The 27498-nt window shown below is 40.3% G+C and overlaps 2 protein-coding genes across 3 annotated transcripts; one reads left to right on the top strand and one right to left on the bottom strand.

Annotated features, from left to right (window-relative positions):
• Nucleotides 1-55: 55 nt before the first annotated feature.
• On the bottom strand, nucleotides 56-9499 carry LOC118225081 (fibronectin type III domain-containing protein 7-like). 2 transcript variants are annotated; one of them, XM_035413111.1, is made up of 14 exons: nucleotides 9027-9499; nucleotides 8330-8345; nucleotides 7850-8107; nucleotides 7506-7763; nucleotides 6383-6640; nucleotides 5100-5351; nucleotides 4674-4928; nucleotides 4160-4417; nucleotides 3693-3947; nucleotides 3261-3515; nucleotides 2897-3157; nucleotides 1721-1750; nucleotides 1474-1515; nucleotides 574-654 (listed from the first exon to the last, which is right to left on the bottom strand). In XM_035413111.1, exons 1-13 carry the CDS (start codon nucleotides 9207-9209, stop codon nucleotides 1484-1486), a joined length of 2571 nt encoding a protein of 856 aa, XP_035269002.1. In that variant the 5' UTR covers nucleotides 9210-9499; the 3' UTR covers nucleotides 574-654; nucleotides 1474-1483. The 2 variants fall into 2 exon arrangements, with proteins under 2 accessions (XP_035269001.1, XP_035269002.1); XM_035413110.1 differs by lacking the exon at nucleotides 1474-1515 and having other exon boundaries at nucleotides 56-654.
• Nucleotides 9500-10636: 1137 nt separating this feature from the next.
• stxbp3 (syntaxin binding protein 3) lies at nucleotides 10637-21213 on the top strand. Its single transcript, XM_035415362.1, has 19 exons — nucleotides 10637-10763; nucleotides 11887-11936; nucleotides 12125-12206; nucleotides 12593-12669; nucleotides 12779-12851; nucleotides 13045-13145; nucleotides 13587-13732; nucleotides 13888-13981; nucleotides 14079-14203; nucleotides 14933-15031; nucleotides 15638-15695; nucleotides 15797-15862; nucleotides 16301-16381; nucleotides 17014-17149; nucleotides 17371-17477; nucleotides 17681-17782; nucleotides 18455-18540; nucleotides 20045-20193; nucleotides 20456-21213. Exons 1-19 carry the CDS (start codon nucleotides 10718-10720, stop codon nucleotides 20566-20568), a joined length of 1791 nt encoding a protein of 596 aa, XP_035271253.1. The 5' UTR covers nucleotides 10637-10717; the 3' UTR covers nucleotides 20569-21213.
• Nucleotides 21214-27498: the final 6285 nt, after the last annotated feature.

Here is a 27498-nt window from a genome sequence, read left to right as displayed (position 1 = left end):
ATAATAATAATAATAATAATAATCATAATAATCATAATAATGACACCAGTATATATTATGATGCAAAGAGGGCATTTTATTCAAAGGAATATGTTTGTAGATACCATTCAACATTATAACAAAGTTCACAAGAAATTTGTTAACATCATTCAAAATAAACAGGAAAAGTTTTGAATATCCTGAGATGAATAATACCTGTTCAAGATATTTCATAATTGATCACATCTCCTTTGGAAGCTTATAGCATGGGGACAGACAATTTATACAAGTAAAATTCAAAGCATTATTAACATTCAGTTCACAATGGGCAGAATTATTTGTTGTATAATATTAAACATCTTCAAATTCAAAAACATTAGCACCTTTATGATCAGTCTATGTACGTGCTGCATTATCACCCATATCCAAAATAATAATAATACATTGCTTAAATTAAAGCACTGTTTAAGGTCATATTTATTTCACTATTCAGCTTCGTTGCAGATACTTTGTGAACACAATATATAAGAACATGGTAAAAACAAATAAAAACAATCACATTTTTCCTTGCGAGTAGCAGATTTCTGACATTCAGAAGGTTAGTTTGCCCAAGATAAAGACAGGTATGGTAGATGAGGGTGAGGTGAAATGTCAGTTGGCAGATGCGTCTTGAAGCTGCGTGATGAAAAACGAAAAAGAGCAAATTCAATGCAAGGACAACAATCATTCCTTGTGCTGTATTTTTGCTGTCAGACCAAAGAGCTAACATTTTTCGGGAGACTTAGATGCTCCGATATGAATGTCCAGTCACAGCTTTGATGTTCACTGTCACACACTTTTGAATGACCCAGGTGTACATAGCTCGGAAAGCAGACCTCCAAATTTCTAACAAATGACTAATTTCAAATGCCTATTCATTTACATGAATCTAGAATCCGGGAGATTGTGTTGTTCCCTCTCTTGGTCATGTATCAGTAACCAGCAGTTCAGAGGACCGTGCTGATATTTTGGATGGCTTGAAAATTAATTTAGTAATGTGAACATGACATTAGAGAATTTTGGATAGTGTGTCATAGCTCCAAATTTGTTTAGCCTTTTCTCTATTGTTCCCTCGTTTGGTGCAAAATATCCAGTTGAAACGTATTACCGTCAGGAAACATGTATACCTTTTGACACGAGGCTATTGTTAGATTAAACGACTGCCTGTGGGCCATAGTCTGTAATATTTTCCACAAAGGAAAAAGAGCTTAAGATTCATGAGTGCATGGCAGTGATGTTATGTGATGCTATAGTGTTACACAAAGTACAGATGTACATTCAGAAGTTTATTTTGAAAGTGCTTACTATGCATGATGTTGGGATTACATTTCAAAGATTTTTTTTTCAAATAGAAAAAATGAGCAGTGTTTGATAAGTGTAAAGAAGTGCATTTTACATTTAACTGTTTATTAATACCCTGCAATCATTTTGTATCCCATCGCAAAAATAACTTACATCTCATCCGCTAATCGGCGCTTCTCTTTCCTCGATAGATAACTGAAAAAAGAATATTCAAAATTCCAGAATGAAGGGTTAACATTGTCTAATGTATTGCACTGAACGAAAAACAGATAAATGTCTTCCATTGAGTATTTTAATCATCTTTATTGCCAGGTGGAAGATAATATTCTTCTACGTATATTGAGATGATAGGCTGCACATGTGCATGTCATCATGTTAGCATATTAACATATGAGCTTACCCATTCCAACATTGCTTCCAGAACAAGAAACTGAAATAGGAGAGGACTTATTAGATGCATTCATGTCCTAGCACACACTGAAGGAAGTCTTTTCAAATGGATGATTGCTTTTAAAGCAGCTATTCTACTTATTCTTCTAATTGCTGTGTTGTTAGTCTCTCCAGGATTTCGCGGAGTTTTTTTTGTGATTGCTGAGATCAAAAATGCTTGCTTTTGCAGCGGCTTTTCTCGAACTGCGGGAACTGGCAAAAATTGCAAGTCGAGGAAAAATTGTGATTTTTTTAGGAAGAGTCATATACTCACTTCCTATGATAATAAGCATATTGCACACAGAAATAGCTGGAATATATTTTAGTTCTCATCTTTTTTAAATTTTCTGAACATAAAGAACCATAGGCTCAAAGTTACAAAAAAATTCCTCAGTCATAAAAGTGACGTAGCTTTACAAAACAGACCGTCTGTGACTGCAATATAGAATGTATAGGCTACATCTGTAAAAATAAGTGCTCTAAATGATTTTTAAATAATATTAATTCAACACATACTGTATGCACAGAAACGAAGTGCAATCTCTTACAACTGTTTTGTCGTTTGTTTTGATGATGAGAGGAGAGGTTGAAGAGCCTTGCTAACTGTAAATGAGGAGTTATTTTAATACAAAGTTTCCGAACGGACTTTTGGAGTAAACCAAGTTGTATGCAGTGATGAACGGTCTTTCCCAGCGGGGCAACAAGTAACGTTACACAGGTCGAGCTACGCTACGCTTGCTAATTATGCTAGATAGCAGTGCTGATAACAGAGATTGTCCGAAGGAGCCGTCTGCCAACAAAGATATTGTTTCATCAGAGAACAAATTTATTCACAAAATGGAACACCATTCAACATTATTGAAGACTCGTGACATAAGTACTTATGATTACGTTCCCTAACCATTTTGTCATGCATTTCTTTATGACCGCAGCCCCTACGCATTTTGCTACGTATTTTTTTATATGCGTTAACGCATATATACGGCTCTTTATACGGCTCTGGATTTGGACATTTAATGCAGAGAAATCGCGGGAATTTTGCAAAATTGCAAGCCCCCGCAAATATTGCGGAGTTTGATTGAATTTGCATTAATTATTGCGATCGCGATTTCCTGGAGGGACTAATTAATATAAAAGAAGCCTTTACCTGAATACATTCTTTTGGGACAGAACTTGATTTTTGTGCCATCCTGTGACAAGGGGGCAACCACAACGGTGTAGACGTCCCCGCACATGATCTCAGAAACACGGCAGGAGTTACCGCCCGGCGGGGGGGTGCAGGTGTAGTTGGAGTTCGCTCCGTACAGGTCAGCGGTGTAGTTGTTGAGGTTTCCCGAGGAGTGCCAGTACACCTGGATGGTGTTGTTGGTCATCCTGTACAGCTTCACACTGGAGGGGCAGCAGGCACCTTACAGAGGGAGAAGGGGAACGCTCAAGCTTTTAGACCTTTCTGCAAGTCACTGCATGGTAGTTGTATATTGTGGGAGTCTGTGACTAGTGACTGTACTCACTGGAGGAGAAGCCGTGGTAGATGCACTCAGATTTGTGACCTGTGCTGCTGATGGCTTCCAGAGACGTGGTATAATTAATGCCACAGGTAATGCATCCCATCAGGCAGTGCGTCTCTAGCGTGTGGCATTTGGCATCACCCCTCATTGATGTTAGGGAGGTGACATATGACTGTGCTCCTGTGGCCTCCGACCAGGTAACGTTAGTCATAGCCTGAGTCACTTGTGTCACCTTCAGGACCTGAGGGCAACAGGGTCCTGGAAACACAAATATTTTTCTGTGCCTTCAGTAACACATTACACATTATCATGTGCATGCTTTTGTTGTTGCAGCAATGGCGCAAAACATAGATCACTGTACCAGACGAATGTGTTTCAGTTTATTGTAAGACAACACGATTGGCCAGTCCTCCTGAATTGCCCTGGTTACCGTACCTGTTTCCAGGGGGATGGTGTAGCTGGCTAGACTCTGCCCTACTGATGTGCAGGCAATGGCGCTGACCTCATAGGTTGAGCCACACGCTAGGTGGGCGACCTCGCAGGAAGTGCCAGTGGAGTGGCAGGTATGAGAGTCCATCTCGCCCACCACTTTCACAGTGTAGTTTGCTTCCTTGTTGCTGGCGCTCCAGGAGATGTTGACACAGGACACATTGGTCTGCGTGATGCTGAGGATCTCAGGTGTGCAGGGAGCTGGGAGGGGCAGGAAATTATGTCACCAGGTCAGTCATAGTGAGAGTCATGGCTCCAGAGTCATACAATATTAGGTGCTATTTTTTTCAAACCTCAATAAAAAACAATATGGCGAAGTAGTGAATGTGTCACAGAACAACCTCGTACATTTCAGCGACATATCAGCCCCCCCCCCCCCCCCCCCTCAGTGCAGTGGTGTTTGAGTGTGTTACCTGTCTCCTCTGTGTGGGGTCTGCAGGTGTTGTTGCAGCCTCTAAGCTCGCTGCAGGGCCGGACCACCACACTGTACCTGCTGTTACACCTGAGGTCAGAGAGGGCGCACACGGGGGCCGTGTCGTTGCAGTGGATGAGGTCAGACACGCCGGCCGCTTTGGTCTCGTACACCTCTGCCCCACGGACGGGCGACCACGTGATCTCCAGGGTTTCCGTGGACACCAGCGATATGGACACATCCTCCGGACAGCACGGGACTTCAAACAGAGGGTGAAGGACAGCACCTCTTCAGAGATTGTTTCACTAGTATCCCAACACCCCCCACAAATCAGTATGCGTACCTGACTTACTTTTCCTTAAAATTTAGTTTCGTAGTGTATATTGGTGGCTTTGAACATGTACAGTATTGGTGTGGACTGCTGAAATTAATGAGAATTGTATTTTTTCAAGTTTTTCATTGATTATCCTTTGCTAATTGCTTCTAAGGCTTAGACTGTGGCTTTATTTGCTCACTGGTGGTGTAGTTGAGAACATGGCCAGGCGGGCTGGAGCCTGCTCTGTTGTAGGCAAAGACGTTCATGAAGTAGGTGAAGCCACACTGGCAGTGGTAGTTGCAGGTGCTGCTGGTGGTGTTGCACAACTCCTCGCTTCCGTCGTCCCTCTTCACAAAGGCTTTGTAGTACTCCACCCAGGGCACCTTGCTCCACAGGACTGTACAGTGGCCTGGCACCGGCTCCTCCACCCAGATCGACTCTGGAGGACATGGAACTGGGAACCACGAAACGTTTTGGGTTCAGCCTTGTGCTGTTTATTGTAGAGCATCGGTCTCCATGTGTAATTTAACACGGGCAAATAAGACTTTCATGAAATGGCAGCAAAAAACCATCTGAATCAGGTGTGTGTCCTGACAAACCATCTGTGTCAATATAGAATACTTACAGGTGAGGAAGTCCTCTGGGTCAGAGGGGCCGCTAGGTCCCGCCCGATTTAAGGCAGTGACAGTGATGGAATGGTTCTGACCACAGCTGAGGGGGCTGATGACACAGTAGCTGTCAGAGGAGCTGCAGTTCTGGCCAGTGGTACTGAGGGCAAAGTACCGATCTGCTCCATGCATGGTCTCCCAGTGCACGGCCATGTGCTGAGAGCCATCAACAGTCAGCATCACCTGGACCAAGCCTGGGGTGGGGGGACCTGCTCCAGCGCAGTGTCGAGGAGGACAACACCCAAACGATCACAGAGATAACACACGAGGAGGAATATTATCCTCTGAATATGTGCCAATGTCACATAATCTTTTACTGAACAGTACAGAGATCATTTAGAACATCACAACAGTACTATTTTAATGGTGTTGAGGTTCTCCATTTGAATGTGTGTGTTACAAAATGAAAGAATGAATGCAGTGAACCTTAATTGGGCATGTTTAGCAATATCTGGATCTTTATAGTGCATCTCAGTTCAGAGGATCCTTTAGTGATATAAATTAGGCTTAACTAGGGAATACATGAGTGAAGACTGGTACTTGAGCTGTGGATCAGAGCAGTTGTTTCTGGCGCCTGTATGGCGAAACATGAGTGAGCACAATGAGATAGAATATGAAACGCCACTGCTATCCACCCACTATCCCCCCAGGTCTGGCTCTCAAGTGTTTTCGACTGTGTTTATTTGCAGGCTCAAGTTATGTATCTTCATATAATCTTGTTTAATATTAAGTGAGGCAAATGTTTAAATCCTGATCTGAGCACATTTATATTTATTTTAAAAAACCGTGGTTTTTTGTCCCTATGCTCAACCAACTTTTGGTAAAAGAAGTTGTGCATGTTTATTTAATGACAGGCTTGACTGTACACAAGGTGGAATCATCTAGATGGGTTATTAAATAAACCCCACCAGTTGCACTGCTGATGATTGGTTTGAGGTGTTTGTTTAAACCAGGGGTGCACAACAAGGGCCTATCCATTTCAGGATTTTGTGTGAACATTTGCCAATATTTATTTAATTAGCCCAATCATATCTTGATCTGACATGTGTATAAGCACCAGCTACAGCCACAGACTGCAAGTGTATCCTAGAGATTTTACTGAGCTCAAGTGCAGGAGTGAAGCAGCATAGTTTATAGAGCTGTCGGAAAACTATATCTATGGTAATCGGTTGGAACAAAAACCAGCACACAGATCGGCCCTTCAGGACTGGAGTTGTGTACCCCTGGTTTAAACCCTTACGTGTGATCTGACAGACAGTGAAGTCCTCTCCTGGGATACTGTGGGGGTCCCAGGCGTTTCCCTTAATGCAGTAGGTTGTGCCAGGCTCCAGGTCCATGAAAGCCACAGATGTGTTGGTGGTGTTGAGCTTGACCCGAGTATCAGACCCTTCCATGATGATACACAGCGTATACAGCACTGCGTGCTCCACCCGGTCCCAAGTCAGGAGGATGGTGCTGTTACTGGAAGAGGTGGAGTTGAGCTCTGGGGCAGCCACCACTGCAGACACCAGGAGCACAAATGGTACGGTCAGTTAACAGAGCCATTAAACACATCTCACAGTGTCATAAGACGGGTGGGTCTGGAATCTCAACATGTCAAAGGCCATCATCTGACCAATCATAGCTAGAAGGCTATACGTTCTGTATTATTGCTTATTTAAACAACAAATGACAGTGACACCAACTACAGGCACTGCCCACGTACTGCACCCCACTTCATTAACTGTTACAGCATTTGTGAATTGAGTAATGTTTCTGCAGAAACGAGAATGAAATTGCAAATAAAAGTAATCTTCTGTTTTCATTTCATTGTTTGGTTAACTGCTCATTGGTATATACGTTTAACACGTTTTATTGAAAGACACTAAATACAGAATATTATCATTTTAGGAACCAAGGACATACTGGTTACTTGTGTGGCCTGAGAGAAAACCAGTAATTCTCCACTCCATAGGTGGACTGCATGTCTTTAGGCAGACCAGAGTCTTTAGCCTAGTTCTCAGTGTTTTTTTTTTCTTTTTCATTTTGTTGAAGTGCAATAGTGGATACAGTTACCACTGGTACAAAATAATTCCCCAGACACAAGAATTACAATGGAGATGTACTATAGAACTGTCTATGCAGCACCATTGTTAAGTTTAGGATTAAAGTACAGTGCTTTTTCTAAAGAAAATTAAGTAAACCAAATATAAATACATAAATAAATACATAAAGAAACAGTATTTTCAGTTTCATACAGGATGAATCCACAGATTCATAAAGCCCCTGCTTAGACAGATATTTTTTAGATGAAGAAAATAGCCAGGAATCTTCTAACTACTCCTTTGTTTTAAATTTGGACTGCAGGCTGGAGAGAACAATACCTGTCTTTACTTGCACTGGCAGAGAAGGCTGGCTCATTCCTCCACTGTTGACTGACATGACGCTGAGGATGTAGTCGGTGTATGGTTGGAGGTGGAGCACAGTCCCTGGGGAAGCGGACACCGGAGTTTCAGAGAACTCCCCCGCCGCAGACTCCGCTCGCAGAACGTAAGAGCTGGCTCCGGGCGTGGCGCTGAACTCCACCGTGATGCTGTCGCTCTGTTTCGAGTACGCCTGCTCAATCGTCGGCACCTCAGGGGCTGCAGACGAGCACGCCTCACATAATTAGTTATGCTGGTACAATGCCGAGTTACGAAGCACATTTTGTTGGGTCTAAATCATTTACCTGTGACCTCTTCAACCTCTGCAGTACTCAGGACATTCAATGCGTTATCCATGGCTTCCACCGCCACGATGTAGATGGTGTTGGGAGCCAGCGAATTAACAGAGCCCATTACTGAATTTTCACTGAACTGGGCAAATGCAGGTGGCTCAGGTGAATTCTTTGGAGTTGCCGTGATCTTGTATGAGCTGGCACCTGAGTACTTACTCCACTGGACCGTCAAGCTTTTTGATGTTACTGTGTATATGGCTAAACTAATACCTAGGTGAAAATAAATATAATCAATTACATCATTAAAATATGAGTTTACAATGATAATTTTATCATATAGTTAACACAAATGGTCAGGCAAGAAGAAAATGTCTAACCAAGGTTACAGCGCATTGTTACATGAGCATGTTATATAATTTATTTATGACAATTATAAATTGACCGTGACATTCATTCATGAAAATATAACTTGTAAATTTTGAAAAAGTTTACCGTCTTGGGCAGCACTCTGTAAATGAAGCACAGAATGCAGAGTTTACAGTCTTGAATGCAACTGCTAACACAGTGATGTGATGTGATGTTCTGCGTAACGTATGCAGAAAGTATAATAGTATAGCCTATATTATACAATAATGTATAGTACACACAAAAGTAGAAATATGGGTTCCTTCACAGATATTTTGAAAAGTAATAACATTTCCCTGAAATAATGTGTTCACTAGTCCAACAACATGCACTTGCTGAAAGAAAGATTGTTCTCAGAGTCATTTTAAGAAGCTGAATCCAGTCAATTCAACTAGGATGCAGCATCCATAACATACTAATAAACAGCTGTACAGCTAGTCAAAAAAATATTATATTTATATATTATATTATATTATTATATATTTTTTAAACTTATATAATGCATTGAAGACAAAATTGCCTTTGGGGAAAGAAGCTTTAACTGCATTTATAATAGTCACATACATGTAGCCTATACATAATATGTACTTATTGGCTATATACATTTAGTTTGTTTATATAAATCATGTATTGAGATTTTTCTAATATATTACATTTTAAATGATATCTTTAGAGGCCAGTGAGGTCCAGAATACAATGCAATTGTGCAGAGTAATAGGTATGAAATTTTCCAATAGCAGACTATATTCATATTCATGCACAGTTAATTGCCTTTCACTCTTACCTGCGAGCACATGCCAAGTAAGACAAAAAGCATAACCATCTTGAAATCCCTGGGTTGCATTCTTTCAGTGCTCTTTTTGCCAGACCACTGAAAGCTTAGATGTCTCATAAAACTGTTGACCGTGGAAATTCTGTCCTGCCCTGCTTTTTCTGTTTTGAATTTTCTAGTCGAGTAGAGCTTCATCTTTTTTCTTTTCCTTTTCTTTTACACCACGAATCTTTTGTTTGATTTGGATTAGCTGAAGTACCCGTGTGTGACCCCTCCTCCTGAAAACTGAGCACCTATCAGCTACCGGAAAGGAAAATATACCTGCAGGCAGGTGGGCTTAATGCTGAATTTGACATTTTCGTGATGTAATTATATAATCCAGGTCATTAAGTCATTCAAATGGCGTAGTATTTTTTAAATTCTAACTTCCATAGCTCTAACAGGATTGTAATGTATGGGCTACTCATAAAACACAAATACATTAATTATGGTAGGGAGGACAATCGAAAAATTTATTTCCGGAAATTAGCATAAGTATTGTGATTAAAATACCAGTTTAGCCTTAAATTAACGTATTGTGAACAGCGATCGTACATATATGGAATATTAATGTGATATATTGGCTGTTTTGTGGCCTTTTAGCTCGCACTTTCCCAAAATTCCATCAATGATAAGATCGGGACTCCGACGGCACCGAAAACCGATAGATTTCACTGAACATTCGACTGTTTACATTTATGGGGTTCTGAACGAGTGACATCATAATAACTCTTACTGGTTGATTTTACGCGGTCATTTATGGCAGTTGGTTCTCTCAGAATTCTGACTGAGAGCCAGGTCAGTATTTTCACTGGACACTTGATACATCCCGACTTATAACTTCAAAGTCCCAAGTCATTTGTGAATGGTTTAAATGGATTTTGAAAGTAGACACTTCATGCTACAAGCATGCTAAGGGATTTGAGTGTGCTGTGAAGTTTAGGTAGCAAACAACAAGGCTGAATCCTTCTGACGTAATTTACATAGCGACTATATGCTCAGATCGCCTAGTTTCACTCACTACGGCCAAGCGGAATCGATAAGCTTTCAGAAAATATATAACTTTTAAAGATTTAATTCAGTCTTCTACTGGGACTTTTGCTGTTTATCGAGGGTGTGACAGAAAATTTCGGTGCCGCTGACTATAATCGAATGTTTTTCACATTTACCGTTCGATTGACCAAGTACCATTCAAAGTATATTTTTATGGGTTAGTACTGTCAGATTGTGCTAGGTACTTCACATTAACCTTGTACAGCGATCAATAAAGGCTAACAGCACAGTACCACTTAATTCTAGTAACTTCTATCACCACTGTAATGAACTAAAAAAAGGTAACAAACGACCTTTTCTGTGAGAAATGTATTGTCAAGCTCACGCGCATACACTGCTGGCGACATTCTAAAGCTTCGTTTTGCCCTCCCTAATTATGGCACGTTTATATACTGTAATTATAATACGATTTTGTAACGAGGCGTCCGTAATTTGTTCATTTCCTACATTTCATTGAGACACAAGTGTACTGAGCCCATGAAATATCCTATTTCCTGACTGTATGATTTGAGAGATTTGATTAGCCACAACACGCTGCAGCGCACTTGTTGCGCCCGGTGACGCACCCACGTACTGTTCACATTGTAGGCTAGCCAGGAAAAAAAAACAAGATGGCAACTGGGCCAGAGTACGGGCTAAGGAAAATAGTTTGGCAAAGTAAGTTACTTGAAGTTGTTCAGCACAGTTATCTAACTTTTAAAATGGAAACACACGTGTACCTAGTTCTTATTTTGGTTACCGTGTGGGTTGCTTTCTGTGGATTTTTTTCTTTTGGTAGCTAGCAACAATTTAGCTTACAGTCTCTGGTCGGAATCCTTATGAGAGATCGGGTATGACAATATTTCGTGTACGGAAGTTTGTTAACACTACGAAGTCGAAGTAAAGTTGGCAAAGAATGTATGGTGTCGCTCCCTGTTTTTTCCACATATGTTACTGAAAAGCTAAGTTAGTAGAGTTATTGAAATAGACTACTGCGATAAGTTGCTATCCGCCCCTGTATAGCCATGGCCACTTAACATGCTAGCTAGCTGGCAGTGCGAGGTCGAGGTGGGAAGTGTCTGCTCTGACTGATTCACTCCGAAAAGCAAGGAAATTTAGATGGCTTTACAGTCGTGTTCACTGGAATGTTCTGTCTAATTCTAGCTAATAGATGCCTAGCTAACTAGGTGACTGATTTTGAGTGTTCTTTCGAGTACATCTAACTATCTTGCTAACAGTCGACCTGGTAAAAGTTAACTGCGTTGGCACTGGCTTAGTTTAAATCATATAACGAACTCAGTTTCACACGACCTACATTTGTGCATCCCGTCTACAGATGGCTAATGTTGCCGTTTGTCATTCTCTGCCTCTCTGTCTCAGCTAGCAAGGTGGCAAACATGCATGCCAATGTGAATGCTATAGCCTAGCGGAGAGCGTAAAGAGAAGTAGCCAAAATCTTTAACATGCAAACTGGCACAGGATTATAACAGTATCTTGTTCAGTACTAAAGACAAAAATATGAAACATTGGTATCTTTTATTTGTTGCTCTGACTAATGCTTTCCTTACAGTCGTACAGACATGCAGATTGAACATGTTCAACTAAGCTAAGTTAACAGCATTTTATAGTAGACCCCCAGGATGCCTTTTGAATTCTGCCAAATTATGCACCTGGACACCACTGATTTAAGACTTTTTGCTGCCAATGGCCGATGTCCAAAATAACATTATGCTTTTGTCTTTTATTCTTTAATTATTCTTATGCATTTCATCCTGGGAAATAACCCATTTGTGTTATACAGGAATAAAAGAAACAATAATCACAGACTGCAGAAAGTCTGCAGTATGGAAGGTATGTACGTGCATATACATCTACAGAACAGTAATGCAAAGATTGCATTTTTTTGTTTAATATGGCCTCATTTAGTTCAAACATTTTCTCCCCTCAGGTGGTTTGGGATCTGTGTTGTGTGTTTTATGTTTATATGGGGAATGGCCTACATTTTATTTTCTTCTGTGCCACTTTCTGTTCTGTTTCAGATACTGATGCTAGACCATTTTACCACCAAAGTCCTGTCATCATGTTGCAAAATGTCAGATCTCCTGATGGATGGGATTACCAGTATGTAGGCCTAACAACTGTTCAATTATAATGAAATTACTTTTCACAGTTGGGAGATGAAACCTTTGTGTTAATATAAAATACTTAGTTTAGGATTTTAAAAAGATTGGGACAAAACAGCTTTGGCTTTCAAACCTTGAAGCAAAGTTGCAACTGTATTATAAAGCAAGGTATCACTGAATGTTACCTGGGAATATGGATATTTGATGTTGCACATGTGGTGGTATGGATAAGGTTTGCAGTTATTGAGTTACGATCACAAAATCGTACTTCATGCACATTTCTAACCAATTAAGAACATGTTCAGGCATATTACAAAAATGTCCATGAGGTATGGCTTCCAACCTATGATGAGACCCTTGATTATCTTATCTTCCAATTCGCAGTTGTCGAAGACCTCTTCAAAAACCGAGAGCCTGTCCCTGAAATGAGGGCTGTGTACTTCATCAGCCCAACTGCCAAGGTGTGTGCACAAGAATTGCAGTTTAGTATTAGTAAGATGCTTGTTTGCATTTGAATTTAAGGAAATAATTGTGAGAAATAATTGTGGAAATACTCAATTCCTCTTTCAGTGTGTTGAGGCCCTTATCAATGACTTCAAGGTCAAACCCAAGTACAAATCGGCATACGTTTATTTCACTGACTGTGAGTACCTTTTTTTTATGAATGACAATATTGATATGAGGCCACCTTTTCAGTTAAAGTGCAACTTGTGTTGAAGTAGCTGGCTAAAGAGCATGTATTGCTTTTTTGTAGGTCCAGATATTGACAAGTGTCAGTAAACTATGTTTCATATTTCCATGTACATGACACAAGAATTGTGCGTTTTTCCTTTCAGACTGCCCAGATGCATTATTCAATGAAATGAAGCTGCATTGTTCAAAGTATATCCGTGTTTGTAAGGAAATAAACATTTCCTTTTTGCCTGTAGAGTCTCAGGTAAGTACTTATTTCAGAATGTGTTACAGTTTCTTTCAATTTCAGGTGATGTAATTTATCCATAAAGAAGGAATCCTGACAAGGCAATCCAAAATGCATGGTCTGGTTGCCTGTTTCTAAAGTTACAGTATCTGGCTACTAATTCTTAGGTTTAACAAAAATCATGTTGAAATTGGTTTAATTGATTTTTATGTGGGTTGCATAAGCAACTAAACTGTTTATGCTGTAACTTCTCCATCAGTATAACCAGTGTTTGAGTAAAAATTAATCCATATGCAGAATTAATTTATTGTAGTTGACACTGAAATGTTTTTGTCTGAAATTTAAAAGCCGTAATTTGTTATTTATGATATAAGTCGTGAATAAATGAATCTTATTTTAAAATGTGAATGTCACCTTTATAGCTGACTCATTCCACCTCTTAAATGTCTTGTTTTGCAGGTGTTCACTTGTGACAGTCCAGATGCGTTCAGAAGCATTTACAGTCCCCACAGTCGAGACAAAGAGGAAACGCTGCAGAAACTAGCCGATCAGATCGTCTCACTTTGTGCAACTCTGGAGGAAAACCCAGGAATCAGATACAAGAAGTAAGTGAGTAGCTGCCAGTGTCTGCCCTACTGGATCAGTTCTGAAACCTGATGACTGCAATGAAGCTGTCTTCTCAGTCTATTGATAGATTTGTAGTTATGAAATGTATCCCCTTCTACAGATTCCCCACACTTGTAAATCTTTTGTTTTTTAGGGAGACCACATTAGGTAATTCAAAAAAGCTTGCTGAGCTTGTAGACAAGAAGCTCACCCAACACTGTGAGATGGATGAAAAGATGAACAAAAAGGTAAGATGATGATGCATAGTTTTGACGCTATACATTGTCTTAAACATAGGAGATCTGCCTCACCTGTTTCTCACTGGTATACCTTGTGTTCCTGTAGGGAAAGACGCAGGCGCAGCTTCTCATTGTCGAGCGAGGATTCGACCCTGTAACCCCGATCCTGCATGAGCTGACATACCAGGCCATGGCCTACGACCTCATCCCCATCAAGAATGACGTCTACAAGTAAGGTCATCCCTCTAAATCCCATTTCAAATATGCAAAGTCTGTATTTTGCCCCCCATACAACATATTTGTATTGGATTGTCTTTGATTTAATCTTCTCAGTATGGACTTGGACAAGCCCTTGTATTTAACGTGGAAATGGTTAGATGTTTCCTCTGCCCTTTTGATATTGAATTTTATGAGACTTCTGAAATTGTGTAAATGGTAAATGGACTGCATTTATATAGCGCTTTTATCCAAAGCGCTTTACAATTGATGCCTCTCATTCGCCAGAGCAGTTAGGGGTTAGGGGTTAGGTGTCTTGCTCAAGGACACTTCGACATGCCCAGGGCGGGGTTTGAACCGGCAACCCTCCGACTGCCAGACAATCGGTCTTACCTCCTGAGCTATGTCGCCTATGTCACTGTTGACATTTTACATTTTATCTGCAGGAAAAAAAAGATAACTAAAACGCTTTGTGTTAAATTTGGGTGGCAGTATAGTACAATGAGTAAGGAACTGGTCTTGTACCCTAAAGGTCACAGGTTCGATTCTCGGTTAGGACACTGCCATTGTACCCTTGAGCAAGGTACTCAACCTGCATTGCTTCTGTCTTTATCCAGCTGTATAAATGAATGCAATGTAAATTCTATATAAACAGTTGTGTAAGTCGCTCTGGATAAGAGCGTCTGCTAAATGCCTGTGATGTAATGTTAAATTTGCCGATGTGTGCGTCATATTTTGCTTCAGATTCAAGTCGAAAGACAAAGCGGAGAAGGAGGCGCAGCTGAATGAGAATGACGAGCTTTGGGTCAGGCTTCGGCACATGCACATTGCAGAGGTGTCTGAGTAAGTACTGAAATCCACCCGGTGTCAGGGAAATTACTGTTTCCCGTCCCCTCGTACCAACAGGTGAAGTCTTGTTTCTGATCAAACAGAGTCACAGCACTTTGTTCACTCGTAAGGCTTTTATTCAACTTGTAAGCAGAGAAAAGAATGAGAGAGTACTCACAAAACTCTCTGAAGTTAGGTGTGTACAGACAGCTTCTTATGTACAGTGTCTCAGTACTTTTCCATCATGCACAAGAGGCGTTCTTTACATTTTGCAAGCCTATTACTGAACTATGCCCCAGTTATTTTCTACTCGAAGTGGGGTACTTATTATAGTAGCTTACAGCCAGCTATATCTAGTTATCATTATTCTTCGAAAAAGCAGAGGTGTGAACTTGGCCTAGTTTCAAGGTTGGGGTTTAGACAAGTCTCCTTTCACCATCTGTCACAGACACATCTTGTGCTCCCTGTTTTGCTCATCTCTTGGGGCCTGTCGGCTCAGCACACACACACACACACACACACATAAAAAAAGTTTTTCTTTTACACTGGGTACATTAGAGCCAGCTTGCTAACGCCCTCGATTAAGTTACTAGTCGTGACATTTGTCTGTTCTGATACCAGGCAGATCCCAAAGCTGGTTAAGGAAATCTCTGCAAACAAGAAACAGCCGGATGGAAAGGTTCTCATTTTTATTAATCCCTCTTTTTTTTTGCATTTATTAAGAGGTCACTGGCCCTCTGAAGTTCTGTTTTAATTTGGACCCCTTGTTTTTGCTTTCAGATTACGATAAGCGGTCTGTCCCATCTCATGAAGAAGATGCCTTCCTTCCGGAAGCAGCTTGCAGAGGTACAGGAGCACTGGTAGTAGTCCTAACATGCACCAAGAGCGCAACTATGGACATACTGTTAGTGTATTGCACTTGCGTAGAAGTTGGCGCTTGGCATGCTGTCAGTCTCGATTAGAAATTGACGTTAACATTTAAATGATGGCACTGGATAATCCGGTTGGGCTCTTATGCTGGATGTGGTTGTGCGGGAGTTTTCTGTAATGAAATTTTGCAGTGCTTGATACAGTGGCTTGGTAATGTCTCCATTGTTTTGCATCACAAAATTCTGTGTTCGTTTGTCTCGTGCCTGCTTTATACTCATTAACGATTCATTTCAGTAAAATATACTATGGGAGGTCTTTTTATGCCTCTCTTTTCCACTTTCTATATGTTTTGGTAATTTTGGTGTTATTTTTAACTTGTGTTTCAGTGTGTTGGGTAATGTCCTTTAATTACAGAAAACTGTACATCTGAATTTAGCTGAGGACTGCCTGGATCACTTTCAGAAGTATGTGGAGAAACTGTGCAAAGCAGAGCAGGTAAGATTTGATTTCTACTAGTGAGCAGTGGGAATACTGAGTTGAAAATAAATTTAAAAAATACCGATATCACTTTTATTAAAGCTTCCATTCTGTAATGAAAGCCGCACGGCTTATTTAGAAGTTTTGGTTGAACACATCAAAGACTATTGCAGTGTATGAACGGTAGTCAGCCTCTGTATGTGTGCGGAGCGTGTCACTCAGCTCTTATCTGACAGTGATAAGGCATGTTCTCTCAGGTACTCTGAGCACCCTTCATTCCTGTACTGAGAACCACTTTTTGCTTTAGGTTTGATATCAGAAACTGGAGGTAACGAATATGCCTTTGTGAACATTTGGGTGGACTACATGTATATGAATGTATATGTGCTCTATGAAATATTGCCAGGATTCAGCACTTATTTTTTAACTGGGTCAAACTCAGAAATTGAGAACTGAAAGTTCTGAAGAGCTAGTTTTGACTCGTTTTAAGCAGAAGGGTGTTTCTCTCACTGTGGTTGTTTGGCAGCTCTTAGTTTCTCCCCGTAAGCTCAAGTGACTGTAATGCGGCCTTGCTCACCTGAAACGCGGAGGCCCAGTGAAGTGAGCTCAGCTGCGGGGTCACGCGCGGGTCTGCCTTGTGTGTCGCTCAGGACCTGGCGGTGGGCGCTGACGTAGAAGGGCAGAAGGTGAAGGACCCCATGAGGACGCTGCTGCCCGTGCTGCTGCACCCTCACTCCACCCACGACAAGATCCGAGCCGTGCTGCTCTACATATTCAGCCTCAACGGTCTGATGTCGCCATTTTCACTCACTCACAAAAAATAATCATGACAATATTAGCACTCCGCTTTGAGGCACTTTATAAATATGACCACTGTATCTGTGCGATTTCATCTGGTTGAGTCAGAGTTTATGACTATGAATGATTGTGGCAGTGCTTTTAGGAATAAATAATCAGCTATTTCATAATGTAGGTTTGCATTTTAATATGTTGCTACGTGATCTAAGGCACCACTGAGGAGAACCTGAATAAACTCATTCAGCACGTGAAGATTGAGAAGGAAAGCGAATTCATTCTCAACTGGAAGGCGCTCGGAGTCCCCATCATCTCCTCTGTGAGTGATTTTAGCTGTTTCACACGGCTTTTCAGCTGGGGATTTTGCCGTGCTCTTGATGACATTTTGTTTTACTTTTGGCAAGGGGAAGTAAAGAGAGACTAGCTTTTATGAAAGTGTCTTTTTGTATGCAAGCATGTGACTCCAGCTGTGCAGCCTCACTAGTCCGTGATCCTGAACTTCCTCTGTCTCTTCCTTTGTAGTCTTTGTCATTCTCCTTCAGTAAGCCGTCACGGAAGGACCGATCCCAAGAAGAGAGGTATAATCTCTCTCGATGGACACCTGTCATTAAAGATGTGATGGAGGTTGGTACTGTAGAACTACTTAATTAGTTAGAATGGCTGGTATACCAGAAAATCACTCACTAGCACTGGCCTGTATCTAGGTCCCAATGCAATTTAATTCTAAATGCTTAGCATGTAGCCATGTAAAATAAGGACCGTCAGTGTTATGGACCACAGAAGGGCCTTATCCATGATAACAGCAAAGAATTGTGAACGCCTGGATCATCACCTCGCCTTGGATAAGTTTCTTAACGGATTTTCGTACCGTAGGTCAATTTGAACGTTTCAACCTTCTTGTTAATTTGGATGTCATAACCCTATTTCCAGTCAAGGATTTTTTAAAAATCTGAAGCTTTCCTTTCCCTCTGCAAAGGAGAACGTTATTTGTTTTTGGGTTATTTGTGCATTCACCTATCAAGTTACTTTCAGCTATTATTAAAAGTGTTCAGAATTTTTTTTAAAAACCCTCATTTGAAATCCTCTATTTCTGTCATTGCTGTGTCCATATGCATACCACTGTATCTATTGTGTGCATTCTCAAAATTCTCACATATGTCTGTATTTGAGCCCTTTTTCAGTACAATGTGAAAAAGATTTATATTTCTCAAACGGAGTCCCATACTGTATTTGAATGGTTTAAATGAGAGGGAGAGAGAGGACTGTGGTTTGTGACTGGTCTCATGTGTTCCATAGGATGCTGTGGAGAATAAGCTAGACAGCAGGGAGTGGCCTCATCAGTCTGAGTGTCCGGCAGCGTGGAACGGGTCTGGAGCTGTGAGGTACGCCGGATAATGATGTCACACTAGCCGTCTGCGCCGTCCACGGTTACCTAAAAGATTAGATGTCCCTTAGTGTCTCACAGTTACCCGACCTGACCTCCTCATTCCGCTGTGCAGTGTGGTGGGAGGCACGGCTGACTGTATGCTGGAATTACTGTACATCAGGGTCCTTATTAATCCTTGAAAATATTTTTACTCTGTAAAGATGAGAAAGCTGTGGAAAGCAGTCAGTGTTCAGTTTTCCTAAGTCAGTAAACATAGTCCGGGAAGTTCATTCTTGCTTATTTCTCAAAGTAAGTGACATGAGCTCCTCTTTTTTGTTTTAATGAGGGCAGTTCTCATTTCCCTGTGCCATTAACCTGGGTCTACTGGTTGTGAAATATGCAGGTGCCAGTGCAGTGATATTGCTTAGAAAATGAGTTGTCAGTTGGATTGTGCTTCAACAGTATTTACTGCTGAGCATGTCTGAGTGTGTGTCCGTGCTGGCGCAAGCGTTCAAATGAATGCTTCTCAGAAGATATTTTTGGAAGCGCTTCCATTTTAAAAGCATCGTGTTCTAACGATAATTGGCAATGCTGCATTAAAAGTGATCCTTAATTTCAAAGTCTGTTTATCCTTAATATTCGAATGGGATTCTCTATACTTGTATTGCTTCTTGATATATTTAGCTTCCTCTAAAGGTTTGTGCATCAGAAGTCTGTCTGTCATTACTGGCTTTTAATATGTGGAAAAAGTCACTCAAAAATGAAAGGAATTTTTACTTTATGCAGGTCATAAAACCTGCTAGAGCACAATCCATGTAATGCCCTGGTTATAAGATGCCAATCCCAAAAGACACCGCTGTGTCATTATGGTTTTCAAATCTTTTAAACTTCATCTTGAAAGTGAGCCATTTCTCTTGCACAGTCTCCCATAATTCTTTGCAAAGTCTTTTTCTACAATGTCTATGAGATGCTGGTGAAATGCTTGATGGGAATTGTATTACAATCTGAAGACCGGTTCTAAGCATGACAGAATATTGAAAAGGTACATTTTCTAACCTGCAAAAAAGAAATGCAGGTAATATTTGGTTAGATTATAACCATATTAAACTTAACCAACACAGTCATATTAGTGATAAGCCAGTGGAAACAAGCTTGCTTTCCTTGGGATAGGGGTGCTTGTCAAAAAATATCCAAATAGCATGTAGATGTCTTTTTAATGTGACTCACTAGGTAAAGGACACACCTGCTCTTAATTATTTCACTAATGATGTAATGGAATTTTATCATGTAATGTTGCAGTGCATTCTTGTGCGTTGCTGTCCTCACTAGGTGGGAACAACATGGTAGAAGTAACAGTGTATGTACTGTACTACACAGGGTGTTTTTCCCCTTCAGCGGTGCCTAGCGCTCTCTGTCAGACTGTCGGGTGGAAACGCTAAGGACTGTGTATTTTTAAAGGAAGTGGAGATGAAAGAGTTTGTGCATATAGGTCAGTTCTGACCGCCCCTGTTCCGTCTCAGTGCCCGTCAGAAACACAAAGCCAGCAGCCAGGACGAACGCAGGGGCGGCGCCAGGCTCATCATCTTCGTCGTCGGGGGCATCAGCTACTCTGAGATGCGCTGCGCGTACGAAGTGACGCAAGCGGTCAAGTCCTGCGAGGTCATCGTTGGTGGGTCTTTCTGCCTCCCACTGAGCGGGCCACTCTCATTGGCCAGTCTCTCCTTTCAGAATGAAGCGCCTGTACCCTTTTGTGAGTGGGGGAAAACTGCTCATTGCTACGTCTAACATCATTGTCTTGCTGTTTTTTATTTTACAGAACGCACTTGTTACTGCACATTTAACATTTATGCTCTGCATCTCGTGTAGTTAAAGAACGTGAAAAGGCGCAGTGTTTTAAACATTTTTTTATTAACGTATAATTTGTCTCATAGGGTCCTCCCACATTGTGACCCCCACCAAGCTCCTTGATGACATCCAGTCCCTCAGCAAACCCCCGGCCGCCCCGATGGAGACCTTCACAATCGAGGACGAGTCCAGTGCGTGAGTGCGCCACGGAAACAAGCACCCAATGCTGTCTGAATGCAAGACTGAAGGGAATTTATCTCGTAATTGTACTATTTCATCATCAAACCGGTTTCTTATGTAACTATTGTGTAAGTACACTTAGTATCAAAAAGCCTGTCCAGTTAATTTTTCTTTTTAATCCTCATGATATTCCAGGTTTAAAAATGGTGAGGGTTTGCTGGACATCAACTTTTTGAGACCTTTTGCATTACTAGTGTATATATTTAAACACTGCCGACTGGCTACATTATTTCATTTTCACTACGTTTGTCGAAAATGACGTGTCTACTAAGTATTTTTACCGTTGGGTTTTCTAATGCTGACTAATTGAGAAATAAATGGATGATGTGCTTTGATTGTGATTGATACAGTCATAAATATTGTGTAGTTATGCTGTATTGAAAGAGCATGGACAGATTCATAGACACTCAATTTAGCATACATATGAACTATATACATAAACATTCAATTAAATGTGCTGAAATAAACAGTATAAAGTTTGCATGTATTAGCTTTTTTGATGCTCAACATTTTTATTTGCCATCAAAATGAACATAAAGTATATTGAATTGTACCGCTGTGTTACCATGCTCTAGATTCAAACCAGTAAATCTTGGGTTCCTGAGTGAGTTACCAGCCTATCTTTTAGCTGTTCAAACTGGTTGTGGTTATTTAGTTCAAAATGATGAAGAAAAATATTCAGAAACTGCTTGGTATAAGCCTACAGCTGTGGGGGTGGGGTGGGTGGGGGGAAGAACATTATCAGGAAGGCTGTGGAAAATCACGTGACCCCAGCACCAGGAAACTGAGTAGGCGAGTGACGTCTTGGTTTCAAAAGATAAATGAGGAACACCACTTTTTGGTGCACGAAGCTTTCCAGTAAAAGGGTGGAGGCAATACTAGAACACACTTGAAAACACTTCATCAGATTCCACATTAGAATAATGAGTAACACAATATTCTCCAGGAAAACATGCTCTAAAATGGGATATATATGCCTGGCACATAAAAAACGAATAAAGATCAGTTCAATAGAAACTCAATAACTGCAGGTTTTGTCTGTGATATCCAGCATTTGAGGGCCAGCGGTGTCAGGTGACCAAGATGGGCAAGGGACAATGGGCACTGCCCATTCCCAGAGGAAGCGATAAGGTTTTTGTAATGCAAGATATGAAGTTTGCCCTACTTTATATCAAATTGGATTTGACCTTAGCCATTGTCAGTATATAAGTGTGTACAGGGGATGTTGGCCCATTGTATTATATAATGTAATGTGATAATTTATTGCGTATGATGTCTTTTGGTAAAGGGTAATTAATTTTAAGAGCATGTATGGTTTCCTGTTGAAACATGCTGGGTTTATTGTCGGCAAGGCTGGTGCGCCACCGTGTGTTCACCTCTGCCCATGCAGTCTGCTTCCGGAATATCCCACTGTCTTTATACAGCATTCACCATGGCTTAGAACAGAGGCTTCAGAAGATTATTACATACATTGATTGTACTACAATTGTGTCTAAATATAGGAGTGATGTAGATATTTAGAACCAGCACATATTTACTCCTTATTCTCTGAGTACAGAGCAGCACCCCTCTCGAGCCTGAGCTAACTCCCTCAGCACAGAACAGCACTCACATTCGACTTCACTCATTGGTCAAAAGTCTAATGAATAAATTTCGTATTTCACAAGGTTATTCAGGCTAAACCATCTTTGTTAACAATGGGACATACACTAGCTATATTTTTAGTGATCTGTTTGGTTAGTAACTATATGTTTTTGTCAATAGTGATTTTATTGATCTGCTTCAATACTATCATGGTAGGTGTTGCACTAAATAGTGTTATTGACATGTATCAGGCCCTGGCTTTTTATACCTTGTTTTGTTAATAAAGGTGAAGCGGAACAGGAAATGGGTTTTGTAATAGATGGCCTGTGACCTCTATCATTTGACAGAGCTACAGTACAACATGGCATTTTCACTCCGTAGGGTGCGCCATGTAACTGCCACATGCTAACGGACAGCGGAGACACAACCATTACCGTTTAACAAAAACACAGCCTTTTGTACAGTGAGGAAAATGGAAACTGAGTCACTTCCATTTTAAATAATATCACCCAGTACACCTTGCACAAAATGGAGGACGTCAAGGAATCCAATGTCATAAATCAGCACAAACAGTTTTAGCAACTGTAAATTTACTGTGGCCTACTTTAATTGTGAGTGAGTTACCAAACGGCATTCATTGTAGTCAAATGCAGTGTTGTTATTGGGTCATTTCTATGGAGCAATTGTGTTTTTCTTATTCAACCAATTGAAGATTTGATTGACTGTAAAGATTGTTGAATTTTGATATCTGCATTTTTGTTTTGGTGAACATCCCAAGGCAAAGTAAGGCTTGTTCTTTACTTTTAGTATCAACACACACTGCTCAATGTACTTATATTATTTTTGAGCTTTTCATCTCTATTGGTTTCACATCAGAAGTGACCCAGTCATTCACCTTGCAATGGTTAAAATGGTTTTCACATGCCTATGCTCTGTCTGTTTCCAGCATCTAGAATGTGGTCTAAAGAAATATGAGGAGAGGGTTGTGAAGTGTACTTTAATGTGAAGTCTTCCTGTGTTTAAATGTTCTGCACGGTACCTGAAGGGGGCAGGTTTGTGACTCCCCCTGAGTTTTTGTTTTTGTTCTCTTTAACGTGAGGCACATGAAACAAGCTGTCCTGCTGCTTCTTTTTTCAGTCTGACAATTGCTTGTCAGGAGAGCAAGAAGTAGGAGGAGACACACAGCACAAGAAGTATCAGTATCAAAGGGGAAATACACTCAGTCATTTATCATATCATTTGTCCAATAACATGTCTCCTTTTTTGGGTTTTGCTTCCTTTTTAACCTGTAGCAATGACTTGCAGAGTGGTTGTGGTGTACACGGTTAAACAGAGTACCGTAGTATTGCATTTATTATTACAGAACAATACAATTTAAGGATTTTTTTCTTGCAAACCAGTTTTGTGTTGCATAAAATACAACTGAAAAATGTAACATTTGTTGTTCACATAATTATGCCAGTTATGAATGTATTTTCTGTCCTGCATATATAGCTGCATGGATAGCTCTAGAAATATAATATACATCTGTTACATGTTTTTACTTAGCAGAATAATTGGCCCGAATAGCACAGCTTTGCATTCTTCTGTTCAAAAACATGTTTAAAGCATAAAACATTTACTATGTTTGTCAGCGATCACTGGCGGTTAAGGAGTTAAACAAATTGTTCAGTCTGTGGTTTGTAATATTGATTGGTCAGATCGTCTGTTCACATCACTGAGGTCTGGGATTTTTAAACCTCTATCCCCTAACTCTTCTGAGGTGATCTGCAGAAAAATGCATGTTGCATGTCTGCACTTCCTGAATCCTGTGAGTTTCTAGATCTGAGCACTGCCAATTGTTTCACGATATGCCTGTTAACTGCAGACCTAGCATTGTTCCACCATTCAGGTTGGCAGCACATTGCTGGCTACATGCTTTTTGGTTAGCTCAGATAGTATTATGCCATCCAAACAAGACTTGTTAGTAGAAGATGAAAATGAAAAGGCACATCGGTGAAAACAGAAAAATGGTGAACATAACCTGTGTAAGCTAAATACACATGATTGTATGTCTGTAAAACTTGAAAACTGTTGTGAGTTTAAGAACTTCAAGGAAAAAGAACACCTTGCCCTTTTCAGCATTGGGCCTTAAAATAGAGCTTCTGAAGGTTTGCCTCTTACAGACACTCCCAGCCACTTTTTTTTCTGTCGGAATAATTACAACCATGACCTGAGATGCCCTGTTTCTTTACGGAAGGAGATTCACACCTACCATGAAATATAAATTCAGTGAGGTTTCTAACCAGTGGCAGTTTCTTGTAAAAGCACATATTTGCATATACATGCATAATGCATAATGAACTGTATTTCCAACACATTTCTTTTGCCAGATTATGCATGAATATGTTCTCTGGCTGCTACGACTGCTATCAATTGACCTTTCAACTGACAATACATGAAATTATGAATCAAAGGTAGCAAATGTGCCTAGTGGATTTGTTATCAATATGTACATACAAGTGTATCTTCCTCCACATGACATCACAATGACAGGCCCAAGGTTTATTAAGATGCTTCTGGGACCAGAGACCTCAGGGCAGAAAACCTCACATATCCCATCCCCCATTATACACACACACACGCACACACATTCACATACACGAATACACGTGCACACACACACATGCACACATACACGCACACACACACACAGAAATTCCCCCTCCCTCTGCTTCATCAACCTGATCCGCCTGAGGGAGGAGGCATGCGTCAGCTGTTATGAGAGCTCCTTTCCTTTGACCAGATCAACACGCATCCTTCCTTGACTAAACACTGGTTTTACGGATTAAACTCGATTCCAGTTTATGTTTGGGTTTTGTCCTGCAAATAGAATAAAGCATTGATGTTTGTAAAAACTATAAACCCTGCTAAGGGTTTATAGTTTTTCTGCAGTGAAACTCCTGAAAATATGGTTTCACATAATTATGTGGTAGATGCTCTGATCCAGAGCAGCTTATAATGCTGTAGTCAGCAGTGCCAGACCTGCTGGTTAACAACATTCCCACAACAGCAAGTGTTTGTGGAACATAACTAAAGCACTAAATGTAGATTAATTATGCTAACAGAACCGCAATACAAATCATGAAAATGTCCAACATACATTACACACACTCATACTTTGAACTGCTAACAGTTTGCCCTATGTGACTTAAGCCATTTCAACATGATCATTGTGTGTCCTAGCAATGTCACATAGCATAGTATTTCAAATGACTGAGAATTAGATAAAGCAATTATTTTGATTTTATGTCAGTTCTGTCAGCCATTGCCTTTCTGAGGTTTAAATAATAATTCTACCTTTTGCCTCAGATCTATGGTGTCAAAAAAGAGGCAAGTGTCATATGATACAGGCTAGTTGGACAGCGTAGCTTCCCCGCTCTATACAGTGCATTGTTTTTGTGTCTGTTCTCATGAAAGCGTTGGTCATGAATGTAATGGAGCACTCCTGCCACCTGACACCCTTTGGTTGCTCAGGAAACCAGGTCCAAATTCCAAGTTATTTATTGTGACCTTCCTCTCCAGACAAAGACATTGTTGGATCTTACAGCTCAGATTATAGACGGATACAGTTGAACTTTCCTCACTAAAAGAACCCTTTTAATGAACCATAAAAGCAGCGTTGCTTGTGTGGACACTGGCGATTATCCTCATTGTTCCCTGAGCCTTGCATGGCTAGTGGATGTATACGTTTAAGGGGGAGGGATGTCAGGTGCCATATGTTTCTGCACAGCGGAAAGAACAGTCTACGAGTTAACAGTTACATTATGTATTTCTCGTGATAACATGATGAAATCTGAATCCACAGTTAGATAATACCCAGATATGAATTTACAAGTTTGAACTAAAGAAAATGCTTGAGGTCTCTAATGCTATACAATTTTTGTAGGTGGAATTTGGGACCAGGTTTTTTGTGCACATATATATGTTTCAGTTCATTTGCATAGTCAGTCCCTATTCTTGCCTGATTATACGCCCCTGCATATTTTGCTAATAATTTATGATATTCTGCCGAAAATAGAATAACAGAGTAAGAGTTGATGGAATTATGTACATTAATTATATCTCTGCAGTTAATTCAGAGGATCAGAAATGTGTTTCTAAAAGACTAAATTAATTATGAAGTGCATACTCAACAAAAAAAATTTAAAAATTGCCAAACTGACTGTTTTTTTTGTTGTTGTAAGAATGTAAATTTATTTTGATAGCATTTTACCTATAACTGTCAAATAGATTACCTATTTTTCTGCTTGGAACTACATACTTAAGGACTTTTCTGATATGAGCAGCAGATTTGCAGAATGCTGAGAATCTACCCAGCAATTGCACAGGTAAGATGAGTCCTTGCTACCAGGGGCCTTGCTAACAGGCTTCAGAACACAAGTAACTTTTTGGGGTTCTAACAATGGATTCAGCTTGGGAAATATATGAAGATGAAAGTGGATTTGGGTTTGTCTGCACTTTTTTGAAAGACTATTTGTAATCTATTATGTCTGAAACTGCTAGTTCTCCTGAAATGGGCAGGGTCTTTATTGTGACTTGACAATACACTTTGCAACAGAGACAGTTTCACGTTTGTGTTATTGTCCAGCTTCCTCTGTGTATTCTACAGTAGTAGGTGGCCTGCTAATATACTATTCAATAGTAGTAGGCCACCGCCTACTCATTTTAAATACCCATATGCACAGGCACTCTTTGCTTTCTCTCCCCATGTCCAAAAACTGTGAGTAAGATCTGGACAGCTAGTGTTTTGTGTGTATTGTGTGTATTGTGTTTGGCGGAGTTTCTGAAACCACTGCTTGCTTATATTGTCCCTGAATGATTATTGCTTATCACTATTTTTGAGTGTCATGGGTTGTAAATGCTGTGGTTGATGGTGGAGATACCAATGCTTTTGGAAAATAAAATGATGATGACTCAATATTTTTGGAATACTGGCCACCATTATTTTATAATATGCTTCAGCACCGTACGAACATGTACAAAACATCTGAAGTCATCACAGTAGAAACCACTTCATATCACTGATCTCACTGCTATCTGATGGAAAACTTGTACTGTCACATTTATGCCCGTTTATGGAAATTAAAGAGAGGCATCACAGGTGAAAAGGGTGAATTGGCTGGATAGGTCCATTTTGAGATATTATGATATTTAGCTTCTACAACTACTGTTGTTTCATTAACATATAAAACAATCATCGAAAACAACTTTAAATAGTTAATTTACATGTTTTATACCAGCCGCGTCAAATATAACCAAGCAC

This window comes from Anguilla anguilla, chromosome 4 (genome assembly GCF_013347855.1).
Source record: "Anguilla anguilla isolate fAngAng1 chromosome 4, fAngAng1.pri, whole genome shotgun sequence".
NCBI classification, from domain to species: Eukaryota; Metazoa; Chordata; class Actinopteri; order Anguilliformes; family Anguillidae; genus Anguilla; species Anguilla anguilla.
This window is presented reverse-complemented; position numbering and strand designations above follow the sequence as displayed.